The sequence below is a fragment of the Phoxinus phoxinus genome (genome assembly GCF_949152265.1).
Source record: "Phoxinus phoxinus genome assembly, chromosome: 5".
In the NCBI taxonomy this organism is placed as follows: domain Eukaryota; kingdom Metazoa; phylum Chordata; class Actinopteri; order Cypriniformes; family Leuciscidae; genus Phoxinus; species Phoxinus phoxinus.
The window spans coordinates 25560887-25585182 of NC_136880.1; the positions used below are offsets into that span (position 1 = coordinate 25560887).

Below are 24296 nucleotides of genomic sequence, written 5' to 3' on the forward strand. Positions count from 1 at the left end.
TTTTGTGTCTTTTGGCAGCACAATGCAGAGCCCAGCTTTGGCCGGCTGCTTGTTGGTATGGAAACTATCCACAAAATAGTACCTGCCGTCACCTGAGCTGGAATTCCAAGCATTCGGCACTGCAGTCTGACCTCAGGGCAGTTTTTAAGTAGCCTGGTAATACCAAACTCTGCTACTTCGCTTTGCTTCATAGACAGAGTCTGGCATGGCATCATTGAAAAGTGTTTTCTTTATCGCTGGGGGGCGCTCGTCTGAAGTATAAAATCATTGGTTACTCGTAAGCCAATCACATAACGTTTGGTTTTGATGTGTGTTATGCGCCAGCTCAGCAGCATCGAACTGCCACTGTAAACACATTATAAATAATGCGAAAACGAAACCATCGAGAAATACCGGAGTGAACATACGGGGCCTTTGCGCCTGTTCGTTGATTGGCCGGCTGTTTTCAGGCCGGAGGAAAACTGATATGACATGTCGATGTCTCAGACTAAGTACAGAAGCGAAATTAAATTGAGCGGAAGTACGAAGTCTGACGTAGTCAGGCTAGTTTTTAAGCCCTTCAGATGAATTTCCTTCTAAAAACGCTGCTTTGGGGCCTTTTTGCTTTTCTGACTGTTTTGAAGAAAAAAATGATTCCGTAAGAATGCATTAAATTTATCAAAAGGGACAGTAAAGACATTTAATATTACAAAAGATTTCTGTTTGAAATAAATGCAGTTCTTTCAAACCGTCTACTCAAAGAATCCTGAAAAGAATTTTCACAGTTTCCACAAGAAAATTAATTATATGAACATTCAGCTTTGACATCACATGAATGTTACATTAAAAAAAGCCTATTTTCAATTTGAATATATTTTTTAATTATAATACTATTTCACAATATTACTGTTTTTGAAAAAATACTGATTAAAAAAATATATATATCAAAAACCTTGAAATAAAACTACAGACCGCATACTGTTGAGCAGTACAGTAGAGTTTAACATTTTTTTTTTTTTTTTTAGTGATAAAATTAATATTTGTTTTATTTTTAAATAGCTCTGGCTATTTATTGATTTATGTATTTATTTAACAAGGTCACTCTGATTAACACGTATTAGCTTTATTCAGTTATGAGCCTGTTTTTTTAATCTTTGCAAATAATGTGTAAATATGAAAATGTGAATGCACTACAACGTGTCCTCAGGAAGTGCAGTCCCTAACCTTTAACCCCTCAAAGATGTTGTGTGTCTGGCCGTTTGAATGACGTCAAATGCCATGACTATTTCCTCCGTGCGCTGTGATTGGCTGTTCCTGACTGACAGGCTGTTTGTCAGTGGCTTCCTGTAATGTGCAGTGTCACCAGGCGGATGCTCCTGCTCTGCCGGCCTCACTGTAATTACTTTGCATGCTTGACTGACTCTCTCCATTAACGCCAGAACACTCTCAGCACCCACTGAATTATTCCATCGATCCTCTTTTTGTTTTTGACTTCTCTTTTTTTTAATTTCCCTTCTGTTTCTAGCCGAACTGTCAGAATCGCAGCGGAATAAAGCCATTATTTTAAATGGGATTATTTGAAAACCCATTATTTACAGGGTATGAGGGAATAATTTTCACGGTAACAGTGTTTACAGCTTTGTTTGACCTTCCTTTGAGACAAATTAAATGGTTATTTGTCAAAGATTTGAGCCATTTGTTTTTTTACTACTATGAAGTCGGTACTGTATAGACGTAGCCTCATATACTGTAGCCTCATGACTGCGATACATGCATCATATTGTAGTGGCCTATTCTATACACTGTGATGATCATGATATCATAATTAGATCCAAATTAAACCACTCCAAACATGTGACGCTCAATGTGTCGTCTAGAGTGAATATGCGTTTCAATCTCTCTCGCCCAATTAACTTTTTTTTTTTTTCTTATTTCCTTTTTTACTTTATTTCCTCTTAATTTCTTCATAATTAAATTGTAGGGAATTAATGAGTAAATCTAGTATAACTAAATAGATAAGTCAATATAGTGAGTGTCAATAAATGCATACATATAAAGTAAATGAAGTAAACAAATTAATGATACAACAAACTAAAGTTGATGATACAATATCATGATCAAATGTTTTTGCGATTTGTATTATGTGATTTGAATCGGTGCAGCCCTGTTTGTCAGGGACTGTCTTCAATATCGCATTGCTTGCATCCCACCTAAATTCATTGGGCAGAGATCCCATTATGACATCATCAGCCCATTGACCAGCTCTCGCTATAGAAACGCTTTGCATCGTTTCATGACTCCTCCTGTGTCATCATCTCCACTCTCGCTCCCTGCATACTCGGTCGATTGCCTAGGATACTATGGAAAATCCGAAAATTCGGACACAGCCACTAGCTCTAAACCATGTCATGTAATCCTGCATATTGTCCTGTCCAGTCACGTCCCTGTGCTTCATCTGTCCGTGCGCTGCGCTGATGTGTGCTGGCAGAACAGGGTCTAGCGCTGCATTGTTGTTTGCTGTACTGATTTGTGTTCGAGATGTGCAGAGACGGGCTGATTGTGACCTTGTAACACTGTCACTCCTCACCGAGATGGTAGTGTGGCCTGCAGGCCAATCATTTCCATCTACCCTGCTGCTCTTTTCTCTGGCGTTTCTTTTCATTTCACTCTCTCCTCTCCTCCATCGCTCCCTCGCTGTGGCTCTGCTTTTTGCACTCTCCTGGGAAACGAAGTAACCCATATTAGCAGCCAATAGCGTATTCACACTATGCAGAGACGCGCATTACCCACATTTCTGCTCCATATAGGTCACCGGGGATGGATATTGTGCTGGAATGAATCGCACTGAGGAAACGTTTCAGAGCCTCTAAGTATTGTGCATTATTAATTGTGAATTACCCCCACTCCGTTGTTCAGTGTGTTTGGGAATTCTGACCGTTTTGTTTTTCACTATATTGTCCTTGCACGAGTGCTTCTCTTGTCAGTGCTTGCCGGTTACAATATTCCCATAAGACATGAATTTGAGCTTTGAATGAATTTTCAAGGCTGCCTTTAAAATTTCAAAACCATTTTTTCATTTGGGAGTTGAAGGGGATTAATAAGCTGTCCAGTATGGCAAAACTTAGGATGCTCTTTGAAGAGAAAATTTGATTTGCTGTCCTCTCTTTGTCTTTCTCTTCTGAGGGCTTTAGATTGTTTGCAGCTCAGGAGTCAAACAGCGGTTGGAGCAGCACAGAACTTAATTTGATAAAGCATAAATTTGTCCTACTCGGATCTAGGCGGAGAGATATGGATTTGAACACGGCAGCTCAAACACACTCCCTTCAATTGCCCTGTAGATTTAACAGAAATCTGGTACTGCAAGATGCTCACTTCTCTAAGAGGAGATGTGCTGAGAGAACTTTATTTAATCTTGCATAGAAAAAGCTTGTAAAGGAACCATTTGGCTGAATGATAAACAAAACATTATCAGGCTTTTCAGTTTCCTCCAGCACTGACTTGGATGACAATATTTAAACTAACCATTGGTGAGTCTATCAAAGTGTCTGCAAACTGTCGGAACTTAATTTAGCTCAGAGCAAACTGTGCCAACCGGCCAGCAGGGCAGCGTTCCATGAGCTCTGTTTATCAGCCTAGATGAGCGAAAGAGGAGCAATCAGCAGTTCTTATCCTCCGGTGGACTGCACTGCCTACTGTAATTGTTGCTAGGCTACTGTATGGGGAGCCGCTTGCATTTTAATGGTCCTCAATGGGCTTTGTAATTGAATTGCTATGCAGAAGAGAGACAGACCCACTGATTACAGGCTGATTGCATGCTGGGAGAAAAAAACATTGTGTTCAATTATTCGCCATGGCTTTATTTCTTGGCACTCTTGGATGATGCTCGGATCCCAGGAGGGGCTGTTTGAGGGTGACGGAAAAGAGTGATTGTATTCCCAGCGTTCATTAACTTGTCCAGTGAATGTCGATGGACTTTTCAGCTTGTTTAGATTTATTGATTCTAGAGCAATACTTGAGAGTAGAAAAAAAAATTCTGCTCAAGTGTATTTTTTTTATACTGCCATATAGATTGTATTATGATCAGCAGCTGCTGCTCAAGTGTTTACTGCTTTTGTGTTTATTGAAGTGTTTATTGTTTTGATTTTCTGTGTTATTCTAATCAGTGTTTTTGCCTCTGACTCCTAGAGACTTTTAAGTTTACAAGTTCCACATGTAAATAAATAAAGAAACTGTCACACTGTGGTGTTTCGTTAGTATTGTAATTTTACTATATATACTGTGTGTGTATATATATATATATATATATTATACACTTTTTTTTTTGCATTGAAATGTTATTACAAAAGTAATATTTCTTATTTGGTTTAACATATTTAATAATAATGGTGGTCACTTTAGATTAGGGTCTAATTATCATTATTAACTAACTTTTAACTATGACTTTTGCCTTAAACTCCTAATTACTGCTTTAATAGTTAGTAAGGTAGTTAAGTTTAGGTATTGGGTCATGCAGAATAAGGCATTAGTATATACTTTATAAGTACTAACAAACAGCCAATATCCTTATACATGCATATTATCCTTAACTAACAGTAAGAATTTGAGTATAATCTTTTTTTTCTTTTTTGCCCAAATTGTGCAGCCCTAAAAAAAAATCTTCAAATTGCAATCACAATTCTTATCAGAAAAATACACAATCTGATTTGGGGGAAGAAAAAAAATCATGCAGTCCTGTAAACATTGTCAGTTTATTAAATTTTTGTTCACCCAGCCATGGTCTATACAGATTCAAAGCATCCAAACTGAATTTGAAATCTGAATCTAAATGTAGTAGTATATGACAGCGTGCACTGAAACTCAGGCATTTTTTCACCTCTCATTTGCATAACATTGATCACTTCTCAACTTCTCAACGCTTACTCTACTCCGCCATCGATTCCACAAATCCCTTGCCGCTCAACTCCCATAGAGAATGAATTAAAAGTCTTTGGATGCGGTGTAACTTTCCTCTCTTGTGTAGCTAAGAATGTTTTGGCTGGCTTTCCTCAGCCCTTATGTGGCCCTTTATACCGCGTGGAGTGTTTTGCTGATCAGCTGCTGTGAAATGACAGATTGGAGTGGGCTGGTGTGCATGCGTTTCCCCCGCTCAGCACTGCTGCAAACACTGAATAAGCGTGGCAGTGTTTAAATGCTCAATATTAGCAAAATATAGCCATGCAGCTCTATTTTCCAATTGTAGATCTGTTCTTAGTATCTATAAAATGTATTTTAGTCTGTTCTTGCCTGAGAGGTCAAAAGTTTGCACTGGTGCGATTTGGCGGTGGCGGCAATCCAAGGCCTGTCGAAAGAGCGCTCAAAGAGTCAATTTAGTCTTATCAGGAACGCTCACCTTGCACTGCGCCTCTGCAGCCATGCGGAGAAGCCACTAGCGAATTGGTTTCAGTGGGAATGGAGTGAAGAGAGACTCGCGCTTCTCTCCTGCATCTCAAACAGTTGGGCTATCTCATTAAATCCAGTTGTTTCCCTGACACTGCAGGCGATTCCTGTCATCTCACCCCTGGAGCCCTTTGTCTGTAGTCCTCTCGCTAGCTCAAACATGTAATGCTGCAGAAGAAGGCTGTGAGACGCTGTCGAACGGCAACATTCATCTGCAGATGGCTTCGTTTGCGCTGTAGGCAAATTGCAATTGGCTGTCACTGAAACTGCAGAAACTAACTGGAAATCTGACATGTTATGGCAGCCTCATGATGACATATTCAATATTTGGTCTCTGTTGCTAATTAGGCAATACTAGGAGATTGAATGTTCAATTAGTGCCTTTATTTATATCATTCCCTATATGCATGTATTTTTCATCATTTTAGCCACAGTGCTTTAATTGTGCTTTTGCTATTATTATTTTTATTTTTATTTACATTTCTTATTTTTAATGAATACTTTTAAGTGTAATAATTATATTTATATACATTTATATATATTTTTCTAATAACAAATCATAATTTCAAGCAAATTTATATTTACCCTGCCAATGTTTTCACTGGCCCGATGCTTTTGTTGTTGAATTGATTTACATTTTTATTGTATCTGTTAGATGTACTATTTATACTTGTATAGTTTATATTTTTTATATCAGTATTTATTTTATAATCTTAAAAATTTGATTTTTTTTTTTTTTACTATAAATATTTTAAATACAATATTTTTTCATCAAATGTTATCTTTACATGCATATTAGCCAAACTGATATTATAATTGTACAGGGCAGTCATAAATTCATAAACGCCTTCACTAAAAAAAACAATGGCAAATAAGTCAAAACATGACATTTGTCATTTTTAGAAATTTGAAAATTGTAACTTTCAACACGTTTACCAAAACTATCACAGTTTCTCCACTACCTCATTTATGCAGATAATTTTACCTTGAATTCAAACCAAAGAGGAATGCAAGTCACGCATCAATCAGAGGCTGTTAACACCCACTAACATGTTTGTTATGGGAGCTATTCATGTACTCAGTAAGTCTTTTTTTAAATTAAATATTTAAAAAAAATTGCAGTCAGGAATGCCATCACAATTTACCTTTAAAAAGTACGGTGGTGGTACCATGATTCAGTGATGGTAATGCCATGGTGCATTGAGACCCTGTTTCAGAGATCTGAATAATTATTACATTCATATATTCCATGTTATTTCCTTTTGGCTTTTGAAGTTTGTGGCCTTTAATTTCATGAGTAGGATCGGAGGAAGCAGACCCATGTGTTACGGAGCGTCACGGAACGAGTGCTATTCATCTTCATCTCCCTCTTTCATTCCTGCTCTGTTTACTCTGGCAGAGAGCGAGCGATTCTATTATTATTCCTGTTTGTAACCTAGCGTTGTTGAGCGATGCCATTAGGAGTCAGAGCGCTAGAAATATACTCAAGTATACAGCATTTATAAGATACGTTTTTAAATCCAATAATCCTCATTCATGAGGGCTGTTACTGCAGATCTAGGTCACAAAGACCAATGGCTGAATGGAATTGCGATTATGAAAGCACTGACTTCATGAAGCTCACATATAATGCAATGCAGTGCAATAGTGTCTATGAGGTGAGATTGAGAATAGTATGTATTAATGAATAGGCCTATTATGTAGATCTATTATTAGAAACCAGTTCTGTCAAGGTCAAGAGTTTGTAGTATCTTTGTTTAGTTGTAGACGGTGTGTTCTTGAGGTTCTGGATTGAAATCAATGGCTGAACACCTGCTGATGGTAAAATAACTCTCCATGTTCAAGTTGGAAGAAAAGAGGATTGGATTTTTCTTTTGAATGACAGCTGAATCTATTCACCGAGGCCTTGAAAAGCAGCACTGTCTGGCCCATCTGCTCTGTGTGTGCGTGTATGTGAAGCTACAGTTATTGTGCTATGGTAAGGGACTGTGCATGAGTTGAATTTCTGCCCATCAATGGGGCCTCTAAGGTGGTCTTGTCATTTGCCTGACAATCTCTCTTTTGGATTTATAACAAATAGTCAAGGACATTCATCTTGTTACGTTGAATCCTGCATTTCTACAGAGGCTATTCTGATTTCCTTTCCTTCTGACATTTAACTGTCAATATATCTTCATCTTTTAGTACCTCTGTTTACTTCCCCTAGTGCTTTGCTGTCTCTATCCCTCTATCGGTTTATCTTGTGTCTGAAGGAAGGTGGGATTGGGGAAGGTTGTTGCTAGTGTCGGAGGATGAGGAAGATAGTTAAGGCGACATGAGTCCAGGCACTTTGTTAAAAGCAGGACCATAACTAACATAGACATTCAGGGAGACAAATTGTGCAGCTAACCATTGTTTGACACCAGCAATGTCCAGTGGTGCAAACTACTCAGCGTTTTTTTTTCTTTTACATTTTTGCTATTTTGAATTGAAAATGTAGGCTGTCATTTATGCTATTCATTTCAGTTTGTACCTAAAATCAATTCTACCCAATCTTCCTGTGATGTTAGTTGTGAATGCTGACTTGAAAGAGGGGATAATGTGTTAATAAGCAAGGGGGGGATGGGGACATGCTGAGGATGAAGACATACCACATGTTCCTGAATTAGGGAAGCCACTGCTTGTTTTTTTCTCTCTGTAAAAAAAATACTGGTTACACTTTATTTTAAGGTGTCACTGTTACAGTGCAATTACATATTTAAGTACGGACTGGAGTAATATTAAGCAACTACATGTACTTACCATAGGGTTAGGGTAGGATTAGGATTTGGTTGAGGGTTAGTTGCATGTAAATATGCATAATTTACTGTTATTACTATGGTACATGTAACATGTAACAAGGACACTGTAAAATAGTGTTACCAAAATACTTTGTACATCGTGAAATCTGGGTTTAACTGTTCTGACACAACTTGGACTCCAATGTTTTATGAACAAAACCTCCTTGTTGTGACTCCAGAATGGGGACAGACCACCTCGACTGTAAACCTCCATGTGATTGTGATTTTGGAGTTGTGTTTGCATATTTCACCGTTGACCTGTGCTTAAACTAATACGCTTCTGTGGGTGGTTTAATGATACTGAGCCCATGAGTTGCTTTGGTTGTTGACTATTGCCTTTCTTTACACAGTGTTCTCTTCATTGTGGTCATATTGCTCACTTTAATAGCTATAGTTGTCTCAAAAGTGTAGAACAGTTACTTGAGGGAATCTTACCGGTATACTGTTTTAGGAACACTTAAGGTACACTCTCAAATAAATTATTCATTTTAAATAAGAAATGTACTTGAACAGCAAATCAGCATATTAGAATGATTTCTGAAGGATCATGTGATACTGAGTAATGATGCCGAAAACTCAGATTTCCCATCAATGGAATAAATGTCTTTCTTTCTTTCTTTCTTTCTTTACTTTAAAATGAATTTAATTTCTTCTAAATGGTAATAATATTTCATAATATTTTTTGATCAAATAAATAAATAATTAATAATAATTCATTACATTTATATAGCGCTTTTCTGGACACTCAAAGCGCTTCACATGGAAGGGGGGATCTCCTCAACCACCACCAATGTGCAGCATCCACCTGGATGATGCGACGGCAGCCATATTGCGCCAGAACGCCCACCACACACCAGCTTACTGGTGGAGAGGAGACAGTGATGAAGCCAATTAGTATATATATAGGAGGATGATTAGGAGGCCATGATGGACAGAGGCCACTGGGCAAATTTGGCCAGGATGCCGGGGTTACACCCCTACTCTTTCGAAAGACATCCTGGGATTTTTAATGACCACAGAGAGTCAGGACCTTGGTTTAACGTCTCATCCGAAGGACGGCACTCTTTGTCAGTACTCTCCCCGTCACTACACTGGGGCGTTAGCACCCGCCACAGACCACAGGGTGAGCGCCCCCTGCTGGCCACACTAACACCTCTTCCAGCAGCAACCTGGTTTTCTCAGGAGGTCTCCCATCCAAGTACTGACCAGGCTCAGCCCCGCTTAGCTTCAGTGGGCAACCAGTCTTGGGCTACAGGGTGATATGGCTGCTGGCATGGCTGCTGCTGGCAAATGCAGCCTTTGTGAGCCTAATTTCAGAAATGTACAAAAATTACCAACTCAATTTTTGAATTGTATTGTACCTAGTGCTAATGTTTATAGTTAAGCTGAAAAACAGCATGGAAATCAAGTCAGTGCTTTTATTATTTATAATAAATATACAGACTTAACATGTCTTTAAAGTCCTTGCGCTTAAAATGGAAGTACTGTATTTATCAGTGCCTTTAAATAGACTGAAATCACATAGTGAGGGTATGAGGTGTGCATGACAGTCCAGCTATAAAAAAAGAAAAAGAAAAGATTAATAGATTATAAAAGATTTTTTACATAACAAAAACCGGAGTAGTCAAGGTTTAGGTTTAACTACACTACTGTCAACAGGCTTTCCTTTGCAGTAATTCATTGCCAATTATAGAACAATAGTTTTTTTGTGAAGCATTTTCTTAGGGTGTATTTGTTTGGATAAACACTAAATGCTGGAATTGAAGTCAGCTTCTCTTAGAAATATCTTGCATGATCGTTAAAGATGATGTTCATGAAAACAACAGCCTTATTTTAGTATTTCATGACTTTTTGCCTCTATTCCAGCATACCACTCTTCTCTAAGGACATAATGCGTGTTCTTGGGTATAAATTATTGCTTGTCGTTTATGTCCAGAGTTGGACTATTTGATGCTATAGCCTAAATATATTCATTGTATATTTAGTTTTTTTTTTCACAGGCATGATGAAGTCGCAACAAAATAAGTTTTAAATCTGTTCCCCAAATGTCTTGAACCTAAGCACAACTTATGTTTGTTTCTCTTCAGGGCCGACATGTCAAAACGGGTCAACTGGCTGCTATCAAGTGCATGGATGTCACAGGGGTGAGTTTATTTTCATTGTTCTTTCCATCTTGACCTCTTATTATACTCTGAAGCTGTTGAGGTCTTTCATAGACAAGATGTCAAAACCTCTTGAGTCCTCGGCTCAGATCCACAGGTTTATTTTAGGCTTAGTTGGTCTTATTTTTGACGTTTTATTAAATCTATATATCCTCTAGGCTTGGTTTTCCCCTCATTAGTTCTCTGGATGCTAAGGTAGATGTCATCTTAATTACCTTTTAGCATCCCTCTTTATAATAGAGCAGAAATCTTTTCTGCTCTATTATAAAGAGGGATGCTATAATGTCATTTATGGCTATAATGCCTTATGTTTTTAAAGTAGAGTTTCTTGAAGAGACCGTTATTTTACTGCAGTTCTAGCATATGAATTGGGAATAATTTTTTTAATCAGCCGCAGTATTGCAGTCATGCGTGCTCTTTCCAACAGCAGATTTTTCCAATCTCTTTTTATTTTTAATCTGAATTCAGTTTAGCATTTAATAAGCTGTTGTACAATTTGAAATACCGTAGCAAATTCAATTCACAAGCTATGATTTCTCTGGCCACCGATGGTTGTATATGTAATGGCCTGTGGCTGTCCCTGTTATTTCAGGGTGAATAACACTTGATTAGCAGGTTTCATGGATTCTTGTTTTGTTGGATGAACAGTCTTCCCTTTACAATGTACAATGTACTGTGGTTGTTACAAAAAACCTATTCGGCCGCCTTCGTAGACTCCGTATAGGCAAGTGTTCTTGTGAAACGTGGTCAGTTATGTCTTAAAGGATTAGTTCACTTTTAAAATGAAAATTCTGTCATCATATACTCACCCTTAAGTTGTTTCAAACCTGTATGAATTTCTTTCCTCTGCTGAACACAAAGGAAGATATTTAGAAGAATGTCAGTAACCAGACAGTTTTTGGTTCCCATTGACTTCCATGGTAGGAAAAAAATATACTATTCTTCTAAATATCTTCCTTTGTGTTCAGCAGAGGAAAGAAATTCATACAGGTTTGAAACAACTTAAGGGTGAGTATATGATGAGAGAATTTTCATTTTAAAAGTGAACTAATCCTTTAAGTGAAATGAACGTAAACCGTTGAAAAGAAAACGTTTGTTGGATACGTGCTGCTCTTAAAGTGACAGCAGCCTAATAAACCTACTGCTGTCTTTGTCCTTAATGTTAATCTAACAAACTGGTCTTGACTGGATGAGCCCTGATCGACTAGCTCTAAATATTCACTGTGCTATTAAATTAAAGATAATATATGATAGAGCAATAATATGAACAGTGAAAGGAACAGTAGCTCCTACAATACATTTTAACAGGCGTAATTAGGCATGAAAATAACTTAAAGGACCACGCTGACTTTTTGGGTCCTTAGCTTATTATTTATTTTTTAGTTAGATAAGTCCATACATACCCTTCTCATCTCCGTGCGTACCGTAACTGTCTGACGCACCTACCGCTAGCCTAGCTTAGCACAAAGACTGGAGATAAACGGCTCCAGCTAGCATACTGCCCCCCAATAAGTGATGAAATACCGGCAACATTTTCCTATTTACATGTTGTGATTTGTATAGTCACAGCGTGTACAAATAACAAGGTCACATGCGACACAGCCATCCTCTAACCGTATACATACTGGGAACTATATTCTCCGAAGGCGAAGCACTGCTACTTCTGCGGAGTGATTAGCGCGACACTCTGAGCGATCTTTCTGCTCGTCACCACAGGGCTTCTCATGTGCTGCGAGCAAATCACTCCGCAGAAGTAGCTGTGCTTCGCCTTCTGAGAATATAGTTCCCAGTATGTATACGGTTAAAAGATGGTTGGCTCTCATGTGACCTTGTTATTTGTACAAGCTGTGACTATACAAATCACAACATGTAAATAGGAAAATGTTGGCGTTATTTTGTCACTTGGGAGCAGTATGCTAGCTGGAGCCGTTTACCTCCAGTCTTTGTGCTAAGCTAGGCTTTTGGCTTCCCTGCCCAATATTTTGAAAAATTAAAAATGCTATGAAAATACAGGTATCGGCAAGTACTAAAAATAAGTGTCGGTATCTGACTCGTTCTGGAAAGTGTTATCGGTGCATTCCTAGTTTTAAATGATACAAGTGATTTTAGGCATTACAACATGCACTGTGTAAGAAATGGATATTAATTTTGAGTTTTGTTAAAGATTACATTTAACGGTGTTATTAATTACATGACGGTAAAGGTACATTTAAAACAATGAAACGTGAACAATTATTTATCTAACATCTACAATATCAATAAATTAAATCTCCAATGTCAGGCAATAAATACGGTACAGATACAGTATCATGCATCTATAATAATTAATTGGTTTGAAATGGTTGTTTGTTGTGCAATCTCCTTTAAAATAGTTCTTAAAATCCTCATCCACTAAACGCACGCCTAGAAAACTCATGGAAATTCATTAGTCGAGTGGGAACCCTGTCATCATTAGGAAGGGTTGTTCCTGGAAATTACTGTTTGACCTATAGTGAACGAGAGAGCAGATGAAGAGTTGTCATTAGCTCAAATCAGCAGCATCCAGCATGTTCTTGAGAAGAGATCATTGAGTGTGGGGTCCTGAGGGGCTCCTAGAGGGACACTCCAGTCAAGATGTAATTCTTTGGGTCAAGAGCTAATCCTGTACTCTCTCCCTTCCTTCCTTCCCCCCCTCTACTTCATGTAAAAGCACCTGCATCTGTAAGTGGGCCATCAGACCTTATTATAGTCAAGTCAAGTCAAGTCATCTTTATTTATATAGCGCTTTTTACAATACAGATTGTATCAAAGCAGCTTCACAGTGATAACATGAAAATAATACAAAAAATAATTTCATCATCATCCACCTTTAAGGCAGATCTATAATATTGTTGAATATTGAATGTCCCCAACTAAGCAAGCCAGAAGGTAAGGCAACAGCGGCAAGGAACCAAAACTCCATCAGGTGACAGAAGGGAGAAAAAAACCTTGGGAGAACCCAGGCTCAGTCGGGGGCCAGTTCTCCTCTGGCCAATGAGTAAACAGTGTATGAAGTTCAGAATGAATCAGAGTATTTGTCCAGTTCCGGTTGTTTGAAGTCAGAGTGGAGAGGAGGAGAGACTGGTTGACACTTCAGGTCAGCGGCGTCGTCGTCGTGTCCTGGCGCTGGTCCTTCATCAGATCTGGATACGGCCTGGTTCCAGTGGACAGCGGTAAACCTCGGGATAGACAGAGAGACTAATATTAGCGTAGACGCCGTCCTTCTTATGATGTACCAAGTACATCAGGATTACGGGAAGTGTTCCCGGTCCCGGCTGTTCTAAACTATGCAGCCTAATTATATAAGTCTATAATGTGTTATGTGTATGCTAGGCTGAAGAGATGTGTTTTTAGTCTAGATTTGAACTGACAGAGTGTGTCTGCTTCCCGGACAATGGTAGGAAGACTGTTCCAAAGTTTTGGTGCTAAATAGGAAAAGGATCTACCGCCAGCAGTCGATTTTGATATTCTAGGTATTATTAACTGACCGGAATTTTGAGATCGCAGTAGACGTGAAGGACTATAATGCGTTAAGAGCTCGCTCAAGTACTGCGGAGCTAAACCATTTAGTGCTTTGTAAGTGATCAGCAATATTTTAAAATTTATCCGATGTTTAATAGGCAGCCAATGCAGTGTTGACAGAACAGGGCTAATATGGTCATACTTCCTGGTTCTAGTAAGAACTCGAGCTGCTGCGTTTTGAACTAGCTGTAGTTTGTTTATTAAGCGTGCAGGGCAACCACCCAGTAGAGCATTACAATAATCTAGCCTTGAGGTCATAAACGCATGAACTAATTGTTCTGCATTATTCATTGAGAGCATATGACGTAATTTAGATATATTTTTAAGATGGAAGAAAGCGGTTTTACAGATACTAGACACATGACTTTCAAATGAAAGATTGGTATCAAAGAGCACACCCAGGTTCCTAACCGACGACGAAGACTTAACAGAGCAGCCATCAAGTGTTAGACAGTACTCTAGGTTATTACGTGTGGAAGTTTTTTGTCCAATAATTAGAATCTCTGTTTTTTCTGAATTTAGTAGTAGGAAATTACTAGTCATCCAATTTTTTATATCGGCTATGCATTCCGTTAATTTTGTGAATTCGTAGGTTTCGTTAGGTTTTGAAGAAATATACAGCTGAGTATCGTCGGCATAACAGTGAAAGCTAATTCCATGTTTCCTAATGATATCTCCTAATGGTAGCATATACAGAGTGAACAGCAGCGGTCCTAGTACTGAGCCTTGTGGTACGCCATACTGAACTTGTGATTGATAAGACATCTCTTCATTTATTGCTACAAACTGATAACGGTCAGATAAGTATGATTTAAACCATGCTAGTGCAATTCCACTAATGCCAACATAATGTTCGAGTCTATTTAAAAGGATGTTGTGGTCAATGGTGTCAAATGCAGCACTAAGATCCAGTAATACTAATAGAGAGATACAACCACGATCGGATGATAAGAGCAAATCATTTGTGACTCTAACGAGAGCTGTCTCGGTACTATGGTACGGTCTAAATCCGGACTGAAAATCCTCGCAGATATCATTTCTTTCAAGAAAGGAACACAGTTGTGAGGATACTGCTTTTTCTAATATTTTTGACAGAAATGGCAGATTAGAGATCGGCCTGTAATTGACTAGCTTTGTAGGATCAAGTTGCTGTTTTTTAACAAGCGGTTTAATCATAGCTAGCTTAAAGGTTTTTGGTACGTATCCTAGAGACAAAGATGAATTAATGATATTAAGAAGAGGATCTATGACATCTGGAAGCATCTCTTTCAGCAGCTTAGTCGGTATAGGGTCTAACATGCACGTTGTCGATTTAGATGATTTGACGAGTTTGCAAAATTCTTCCTCTCCTATAGCAATGAATGAATCAAATTTTCCCTCAGGGAGACTACAATGCACTTCCTGATGCGATACTGTATTAGACGGTTGCATAGTTATAATTTTGTCCCTGATATTATCGATCTTATAAGTGAAGAAGTTCATAAAGTCATTACTGCTGTGTTGCATGGAAACTTCTGGGCTTGAAGCTTTCTTTTTCGTTAGTTTAGCCACTGTTTCAAATAAATACCTAGGATTATGTTTGTTATCTTCTAATAGGGTTGAAAAATAAGCAGATCTAGCAGCTTTTAAAGCCTCTCTGTAAGCAATCGAGCTCTCCTTCCATGAAATCCTAAACACCTCTAGTTTTGTTTTCTTCCAGTTGCGCTCCATTTTTCTGGCTGCTCTCTTAAGGGCCTGAGTGTGCTCGTTGTGCCACGGCGTTGGACTATGTTCTTTAATCTTCTTTAAGCGCAGCGGAGCAACTGTGTCTAAAGTGCTGGAAAAGAGAGAGTTAAAAGTTTCTGTTGCAATATCAAGTTCTTCTAAGCTATCCGGGATGCTGAGATGATGAAACTGATTAGGAAGATTATTGATAAAGCAATCTTTAGTGGCAGAAGTGATCGGTCTAACATATTTATAACACGGAGTCGGCTTTGCAGCCTTGGCTAAATGTAATTTACACGAGACTAGATAGTGATCTGAGATGTCATCGCTCTGTTGCAGTATTTCAACGGCATCAATATCTATTCCATGTGATAGTATTAGATCTAAAGTATGATTACGACAATGAGTCGGTCCTGACACGTGTTGTCTAACTCCAATTGAGTTTATAATGTCTTTAAATGCCAATCCCAATGCATCTTTTTCATTATCTATGTGTATATTAAAGTCACCAACAATTAGTACTTTATCTGCAGCCAATACTAATTCTGATAGAAAGTCCGCAAATTCTTTGATAAAGTCTGTATGGTGCCCTGGTGGCCTGTATACAGTAGCCAGCAGAATTTTCAAACGTGATTTATCGTTTACACTAGATATTTTTACATTAAGCACCAACACTTCAAAAGAATTATATTTACAACTAGATTTCTTATAGGTCACTAGAGTGATCCCACAGGCCTCAAGCTTTACTTTAGAGAGGGTGGAATGTGAGCTATCCCATGATCCCCTGCTCTATGTGTCTTGACAGGAGGAAGAGGAGGAGATCAAAGCTGAGATCAACATGCTGAAGAAATACTCTCACCACAGGAACATCGCCACCTACTATGGTGCCTTCATTAAAAAGAACCCTCCCGGTGTGGACGACCAGCTGTGGGTGAGTACCGTGCCCCACTGTGCCAGTGGAAAAGGAGAGAGTGTGTCCATCTGTGCTTCACACACACTGCCCTGTGTATATGTGGTCTTTTTTGGGCCCATGAGGAAGTGTATGATAAATGGGCCTTGAATGAACATTGATGAACAGGAATCAAAGCACCGTTGTCTTGCCTACAGACTTGTTGTCATGGAGAGTTAATGGTGCTCTGTGCTGGGAAAAGTTAAGGACTTTGTAAAGCCTGTAAAAGCTTTTTATTATAAGTATTTCAATAACATAATTTCTCTTGATTTTTATGTAGTAATCACAGCGTTGCATCACAGTTGTGTGTTGAGCACACCTAATGGTAATGGTTGACCATTGCAGGTTTCTATTTAGTTTTAATAAAATAATTTATGCATACATATGTTATTTATAAAAATGATTTAACTTGCATTTTTAACAAATGTAAAAAATACCCCCCCCCCCCTCAACAACATTTAATGAAAGTTTTAAAACTTCTGAAATCATTAAATTAATTGATTTAATTATTTAAACAGACTTTTATAACACCAGTTTGTGTTAATGAGCATCTTAGTCATAATTACAACAGGAAAACAAGACATATAATTTACCCTATAGCCTAGTATTAGCCTATAGCCCAATTTTTCAAATATTGTTATCCATTGAAATGGGTCAAGAATCACTGCTATAAATCAATTAAATGTTGCCAATGAGACAAAAAAAAAGAAACGCTTATTTTACGCTATATTCACTCGATTCATCCAGATTTATCTCAGTAGTAAGGTCAGAGAGGCTGTTCTGTCTGCCGTCTAGACTTATTCTTTCAGTCGATCTCCCACTGTACTTTACTTCTGTCCATATTTTCCTCTCCTACCAACTTTTTTCCCCTCTCCGACCACTTCCCTTCTCTTCCTCAGCTGAAAGACAGGACAGGTCTGATTGTGGCAGGGTAATTTGTGTTGTTTATCAGCGGCTGCAGGGACACACAGGGGCACGCAGATGGATCCCTCCACCAATAAAGATAGACATCGCAGGAAATGAAGAGCATTTGTGACGCATCTCAGCGTCGGGTGGCAGCTCTTGAATGGGCAGACCTTTCAGATGAAGGGTGACATTCCCACTGCTGTAAGACTCGAGGGCCACAAACCTCTTCAATATTCCCTTTGACCTGCCAATCAAAATCAGAAAGAGACAGAGATTGGGAAAGAAGCTCTTGGCATGACCAAGTGGCTGAAACCCACATTCAATTTTGGTCCTGCTCGTCAGGTAGTTGGCATGCATGTTTCCAAAGGAAGTCCATTCACTCTGGCACTCTGTGTCAGCGCGAGTGTCAGCGCTGCTCTTTTAGAAATACTTTCTATTTTACGATTGCTCTCACCGACTTGGCCTTAACAGCAGTTAGTGCTGTGAACTCTGAATTAAGCTTGATGCCTATAAATTACTCATTCAGTTTTGTCCAAGTGCACAAAGATTAGTTTGCAGCACGTTGCACATTCTATTCAGACGGATGAAGAGGACACAGAGGCGATGAAAGCCTGCCCTTTTGAAAAAGACTAGCTTTCTTTCACTAGCATGTATCTATCCACATTGCTCTAGGCTGAATTTAGCTAATTATTGCTGGACTAGCTGTTAGAGCTCCAGTTCAAAAAGCAAGGTTGACTAAAAAATGATGCGTAATGAAGGCGTAAAATGAAGGCGTAGCTCATGAATATTAATTAGGTTATGTACAAATGCTTTTTAATATCTCTTGATAACTTCTGATTACTAATAATTTCCTGATACTTTTTCTACATCTGGTCTCCAAGGGTTTTGTAGTACTTTTTATTTTAATAAATCAGAATTGCAGCTGATCATCAGTGGGTTTATTAAGCATAGGGACCAGTTTGCTTTTTTCACTGCTGCTTCCTACCCAAAATTGGAAATAATTTTGTATATGAAAAAAAAAGAAAAGTATATTATAAAAACATTTAATATAATATATAAATAAATTTAACGCACGCATACACACACAATAATGTATAGAATTTAATATTTATTATATGTATATTTATAGAAATCATTGAATTAATTTTTGAATAATTTTAATTTCTGTTAATATCTATATGCACATGCTATGTTGGTGAAGGTAGTTAAGAACATCAGCATCAAACACTGTGCATGCTGGTGATCTGCAGTGCTCATCTTTTCAAAGGAATTAAACAAGATAATGAAGTTTTTATAGTATGGAGAACCATGTCACTGTGAAAATGCCTACACATCACACAGTCCTACTGTATGCACACTTCTCTAGTAGGACACGCATTGGTGCTGAATCGCTGGTTACGATTGAGTGTGATAGTCTGTGAAAATGAGTCGTGTCTTAAAATAGAGAAGCACCATCACCCAAAACACGGCCTCATCAGCAGTGCTTAATGATCTCATTCTTCCTCATTTGTGGCATCCCAGACAGAAAAACAGCAAGTTTCTTATGATTTATGTAGTATTAAAGAGGTCAAGCAGCACATGATGTTTCTTTATTTGTGTTGATGTGGTTTTGCATGTCATAAGTGGATTATGATTTGCTTCGAACTCAAGATTACTGAGCTTAACTTCAACCGTTCATACGCAGTGGATTTATCCTTGATTGAACTTCACAGTTTTTAATGCTACTGGTCTCAGAAGCAAATGTTTAGTTTCAGAGAACTGAATAATGTAAAGTGTTTCCTTATTTAACTGGAGGCCATTTCCAGAGGCAGCCAGCTTGAGTGGCTGTTGTGTGGTTGAGCACACATCTCTAACATGGAGTATTTGAACCTGAGGGCTGTGCTCAAAGGCTCGTGACTAGACAGGACACTCTCCGCTGAAGTGCGATTTAGAGGAGCTAGAAGCACAAGTCACTTCCAATTACAACAGAATAAGGCTAAATCGGACGGTCTGAGGATCAGCTAAGCTGTCTAGCTACATCTTGCAGCAATTTCCATATCCACAACTGGTGTATTGTTCATTTGGTGTTGAGTAACAAACAAAGCAGCAAACTGGCGTTATAATTATTGTATATATATATATATGAAAAATTGTTGCTACCGTTCTTCCGCTGTTAACACGGTTAATACTGTTAATACTGTTAAAACAGTTCTACCGACTGTAGCTTACTGTATTTAACAACTTTATATGAGTCGCTGAGAATAGTTAAATTTTTTTGGTTCTGAAAATACATTTTTAATGTTTTAAACAATCAACACCCAGGTACAAAACGGCCCAACCTATTTAATGTGCTGCATTTTTATTTTCATTTGCATCAAACTAAATATAGCTTGTACGCTGAGTAAATTCCATTAGTTAGGCGTTTAAATGTGAGTGGGCTCACAATGTTTCTCAAAACAATTTTTCACAGATTTCTGTACTCGAACGGTAGATTGTGGTTATTTGACAGTTGCCCTTTTCATGAGAACAAATCCTCTGTAAGAGTTCATTGCCTCCACCAGGGAAAACAAACGGACAAAGATTAATGGGCAGTGATTAACTAACATGCCCCTGTAATATGGGCTTATTTGTATTACAGCATTATCAACGTTTGCATCTGTGGATTTACAAATCATTATGACTGCTGAAAAAAGAGATGAACTTTTTGCTTCAATTAAATTTCCAAGGAGGTTTCAGAAACTCAAATTGGATGTGGCAGTCACTTGGGTTAAAGTTTGAAGTATTATCGTGTTCTTTCTATTCATCTCATCATTATTCTGTGGTGTAAATTTATCCTTTCTGTTTTAAAACCAAGACACCAGGCTTCCTAGGCAGCCTCAAGCTATATTCAACATGTAAACTCAATTTCTTTAATATGTCCCCATTTCAACAAAGTAATTTTCTTGTTTCCCACAATTTTCAAGCAGAAATGTTACAAATCTTGCTTTATAACTCAGGGCAATTCTTACTTCCAAATATTAATAAAATCATTTCCATTTTAATTCTCCCCTTTTTATTAATGTGTACATCTACTAACCACTGCTTTTTTGTTTTGTTGTTGTTTTGTGTGGTCAGACAAGACATGCGCTTCTAGATTTAAGTGTGATTCACATCAGATATTAAAGTGAAAGTCCCGGCTGATCTCCTGTGCTTTCCCGCAAGTTTCGTTCTCGCAGCCAAATTAGGTCCAATTAAACCTGAGTGATGCCGCCTTTTAAACACTGCACATCCTGGGTCTGAGAGACACGGGCCGTTAGGAGAGGAAAGGATCAGATCTTCAGCGCATGACGATGGTGACAGGCATATCCTCCTGTCTGCTACATTTATCCCAGCATCCACATGCATATTAATGGACAGTTTCCACACGCGCTCTCTCTTTCTCTCTCTCTCTCTCTCTCAGCCTGCGGTTGAGCAGTGCTCAAAGATTTATGTCCTCCATTTGAATGTCCCTACTTGGGTGTTTGTGTTGAATGCTGCAATATTTATCATGTTATTTTAATGATCTGAGGGACTTTCCTCTCTAAATAAATTCTTAATATATAATAAAATTCACCCAGTGGGTCGTGATGAAAATGAAACCGGCTGATTAAAGCAGGCGGTCCCTATTGTGCGGTTTGTTTGTTCGGGTTATGTTTGTGATGGTATGCACTTTAGGTGTGTTGTTCTAATATATTTTTGATAAGCAAATGGCAGACAAGGGTAAAATAAGATTAAATGGGACAACTGCACAGATATGATATTCAGGGAGGCTAAGAGACATTAAAAGTGTTTCAAGACCCGTGGAAATCTTTTGAACACTATTTCTTGTACTGTTTACATATTTGAAGTTGAAGAGGAATTTTGGGGGGAGCGATGTTCTCATTCTAAAGAGCGTTTGATTGGACCAAATTCTGTTTAGTTCTGTATGAGAAACATTGATACAAAAAAATAATAATATTCTGCCCAGAAGAGACTGTGAATTTTAATAGTTTAAGTTGCTAAAAGTGAATGTAGCACTAGCATATAAACTCTGCAAAAAAAAGAAACACCCCTTTTTTAGGATATTGTATTTAAAAGATTTGTAAAATTTTAATACACTTTACAGATCTTTATGGTAGAAACATCTGACAGCAAACACTGGAAAATGTGTCTGTGCATGAAGATGAAATGCACTGTAGGACTTTAAAGCTGCTGGTGGCCACACCAGATACTGACTTGAGACGGACCCACGCTTCTGTTTCTGTTTGTCAGATTTGGATTTTTTTTAGGGATGCTCCGATCCACCTTTTTTGTTTCCGATACCGATTCCGATACCTGCAATTCAATATCGGCCGATACCGAGTACCGATCCGATACAAAGGTAAAATGTTAAAAGAGCTAAATTACTTAATAAGCTGTATGCATTACTTTGCAAGATATCAGGCTCAACTTAAACAATATTTTTTTAGCCTTGTAAAACAAAATGACAAACAATGTATTCACAAGTTTAGTGATTTATTAAACCAGCACCAGAGCAACAAGTGCAAAATAAAATAAAAAGTTCAGTAGCTTAAACTTGTTGACATTCAAAATTAAAGTGCAAAATTTGCACAGGATGTTTAATGGATGCTATTTGCACTGCAAATGGGAAATTAAACTAGAATAGTGGATAATTAAGCAGTAAAATTTAGTCTAGAAAAATCACAAGTGCACAATAATTGTGGGGAATAAAAGTGGGGAACAAATATGAGAATAAGTGTAACACTAAATCTGGTAAAACGTTACACATTGCTCTTTGTATTGTTGTAAAATACATTCATGAAAAACAAGATAACAAACATCAAAAATATTAATTATTTTATAGCCTACTATAAAATTGAGACATGTTTTAAATGTATAGCACAGCGGTTTAATGAGGCAGCAACATGATGGATAGTACAGAACAGTCTATACAGAACAATCGCTGTATTGATATGAAAAGCGGCACACAGCGCTTATGCGCATCCCGAGCGCAGAATGATGCGCTTGAAGCAACATGAGTAACAGCGCGCAGCGCGTCGAGTCCACATTGAAGAGTTCAAATCAAAGCACGAAGGAAAGACATATTGATGCTTAGAGTATTATACAGTATCTATCTAAGCAATAGTTTATTTATTATTTTCTTTTAACAGTTTTAAATGTCAGTTACTGTGCGCGTGAAGAACAGTTAGCTGCTATAGTGCTCTGACTCCAGTGTTGTGAGCAGACACCCGGTAGAAAGTAACTTAGTTAAGGTACAGCAATAAAGTCCGGCAAGATAAAGTTGTTTAATGCAAAACCATTGACCTATATCTACAGATCAAGTATAATTATAGTAACATTGAATCATCTTGGAGAGAGTTGTTCATCGTGTTGACTGTCGTACCGAGCGCGACGCGCTGTTTGATGCTGAATGGAGAATGACTGACAGCCGCAGCGGAGGGAAAAGTGTACGTGATCTTGAATTTAATGACTTAAATATTCATTTATATCTCACATTATACTATATAATGGCTTCAGAACACTTATAATATAGTGCACGACAACTTTATGGTGCTTTATAATGTTTTTGTGCCTTTTGTGGGGCTTAACAATAGCACAGAATAGTATACGCACAATATCGGATTTGGATCGGCCTCGTCTGACCGATACCCGATCCGGCAAAAATGTCAGTATCGGAGCCGATACCGATACTGAATATCGGATCGGCGCATCCCTAATTTTTTTCCCCCCCATTTAGGTCTCATTTGTTGAATCTTTTTGTTCATAGCTAGTAAGACATTTGCTTGAAAAAAGCAGTTGAAAGTGGGAGGATGTTTCTTTTTTGCTGAGTATATATGACCTCAAAGCAATCAGAATTAGACTAAAAGCCATATAGCTCTCATTTCAATTTAATGGTCTTTAAGGGCCTGTGTGAAAGATGAAAAAAAAAAAACTGTTTTGATTTGTAGGAAGTGACTTGTTGTCTCTTCTACAGCTGGTGATGGAGTTCTGTGGCGCAGGCTCAGTGACAGACCTGATCAAGAACACCAAGGGCAACTCGCTGAGGGAAGACTGGACCGCCTACATTAGCAGAGAGATCCTCAGGGTAACCGCTCAAGTCTTTATTCTTCCCTGCTGGGAAAATCAGCTTCAAAACAGCATTTGGAACATCTTCTGTTTTAGGTGGTTTACCAGTCCTAACCAACTTGGCTAAGGCAGTTTACCAGGTCCACTGGCTGATATTCCACCTGGCAATCACATAGACAAACTAAGGACCATAGATTGCCACTTTTGACTAAAAAAAAACCCCATTACAGCCCCAAAAAAGTGTTATATGGATAGATTTTGAATTTCACCAAACAAAATAGAGGAATAATCCAAACCTATAAAATGTCATTATTTTTCTGTGGAACACATTTGTTTGTATAATTTATATACAATAAAAATTAAATCATGATAGAACCATACATTTCATCTGCTGTGTTCAAAGTGTATTTTTCAGCACTATAATAAAATACACTACAACTCAAAAGTTTAGGGTCTTTAGAAAGGCAGTTTATATGGTATGCATTCAAAAGACTTCATAGATAGAGCATGAATCATTTTGTGCTCAACAGTAAAAAAATAACATGATGCCAGTTTGAAACCACTTGAGGATCTGAAAATAATAGTAAAGATTTTCTGTCAACTATTCTTTTAAGGCATACTTAATGTATGAAGCTCATTGCATTAGACACAATATCAAACCAAGTGACATTTATTTTAAATAAACAAACGAACATGAAGAAAAAACAACACACACACACACACACACGCTGCTTGTTA

The 24296-nt window shown here is 38.0% G+C and overlaps 1 protein-coding gene across 9 annotated transcripts in view; it reads left to right on the forward strand.

The window, feature by feature from the left end:
• tnika (TRAF2 and NCK interacting kinase a) overlaps window positions 1–24296 on the forward strand; it is a 92052-nt gene that overhangs the window by 29217 nt on the left and 38539 nt on the right. For all 9 annotated transcript variants that reach the window (XM_079611824.1, XM_079611825.1, XM_079611828.1 and 6 more), the window contains exons 3-5: window positions 10322–10378; window positions 16446–16571; window positions 23467–23577. In XM_079611824.1, the coding sequence (XP_079467950.1) occupies window positions 10322–10378; window positions 16446–16571; window positions 23467–23577 (294 nt within the window). The remainder of the gene's footprint in view (window positions 1–10321; window positions 10379–16445; window positions 16572–23466; window positions 23578–24296) is intronic.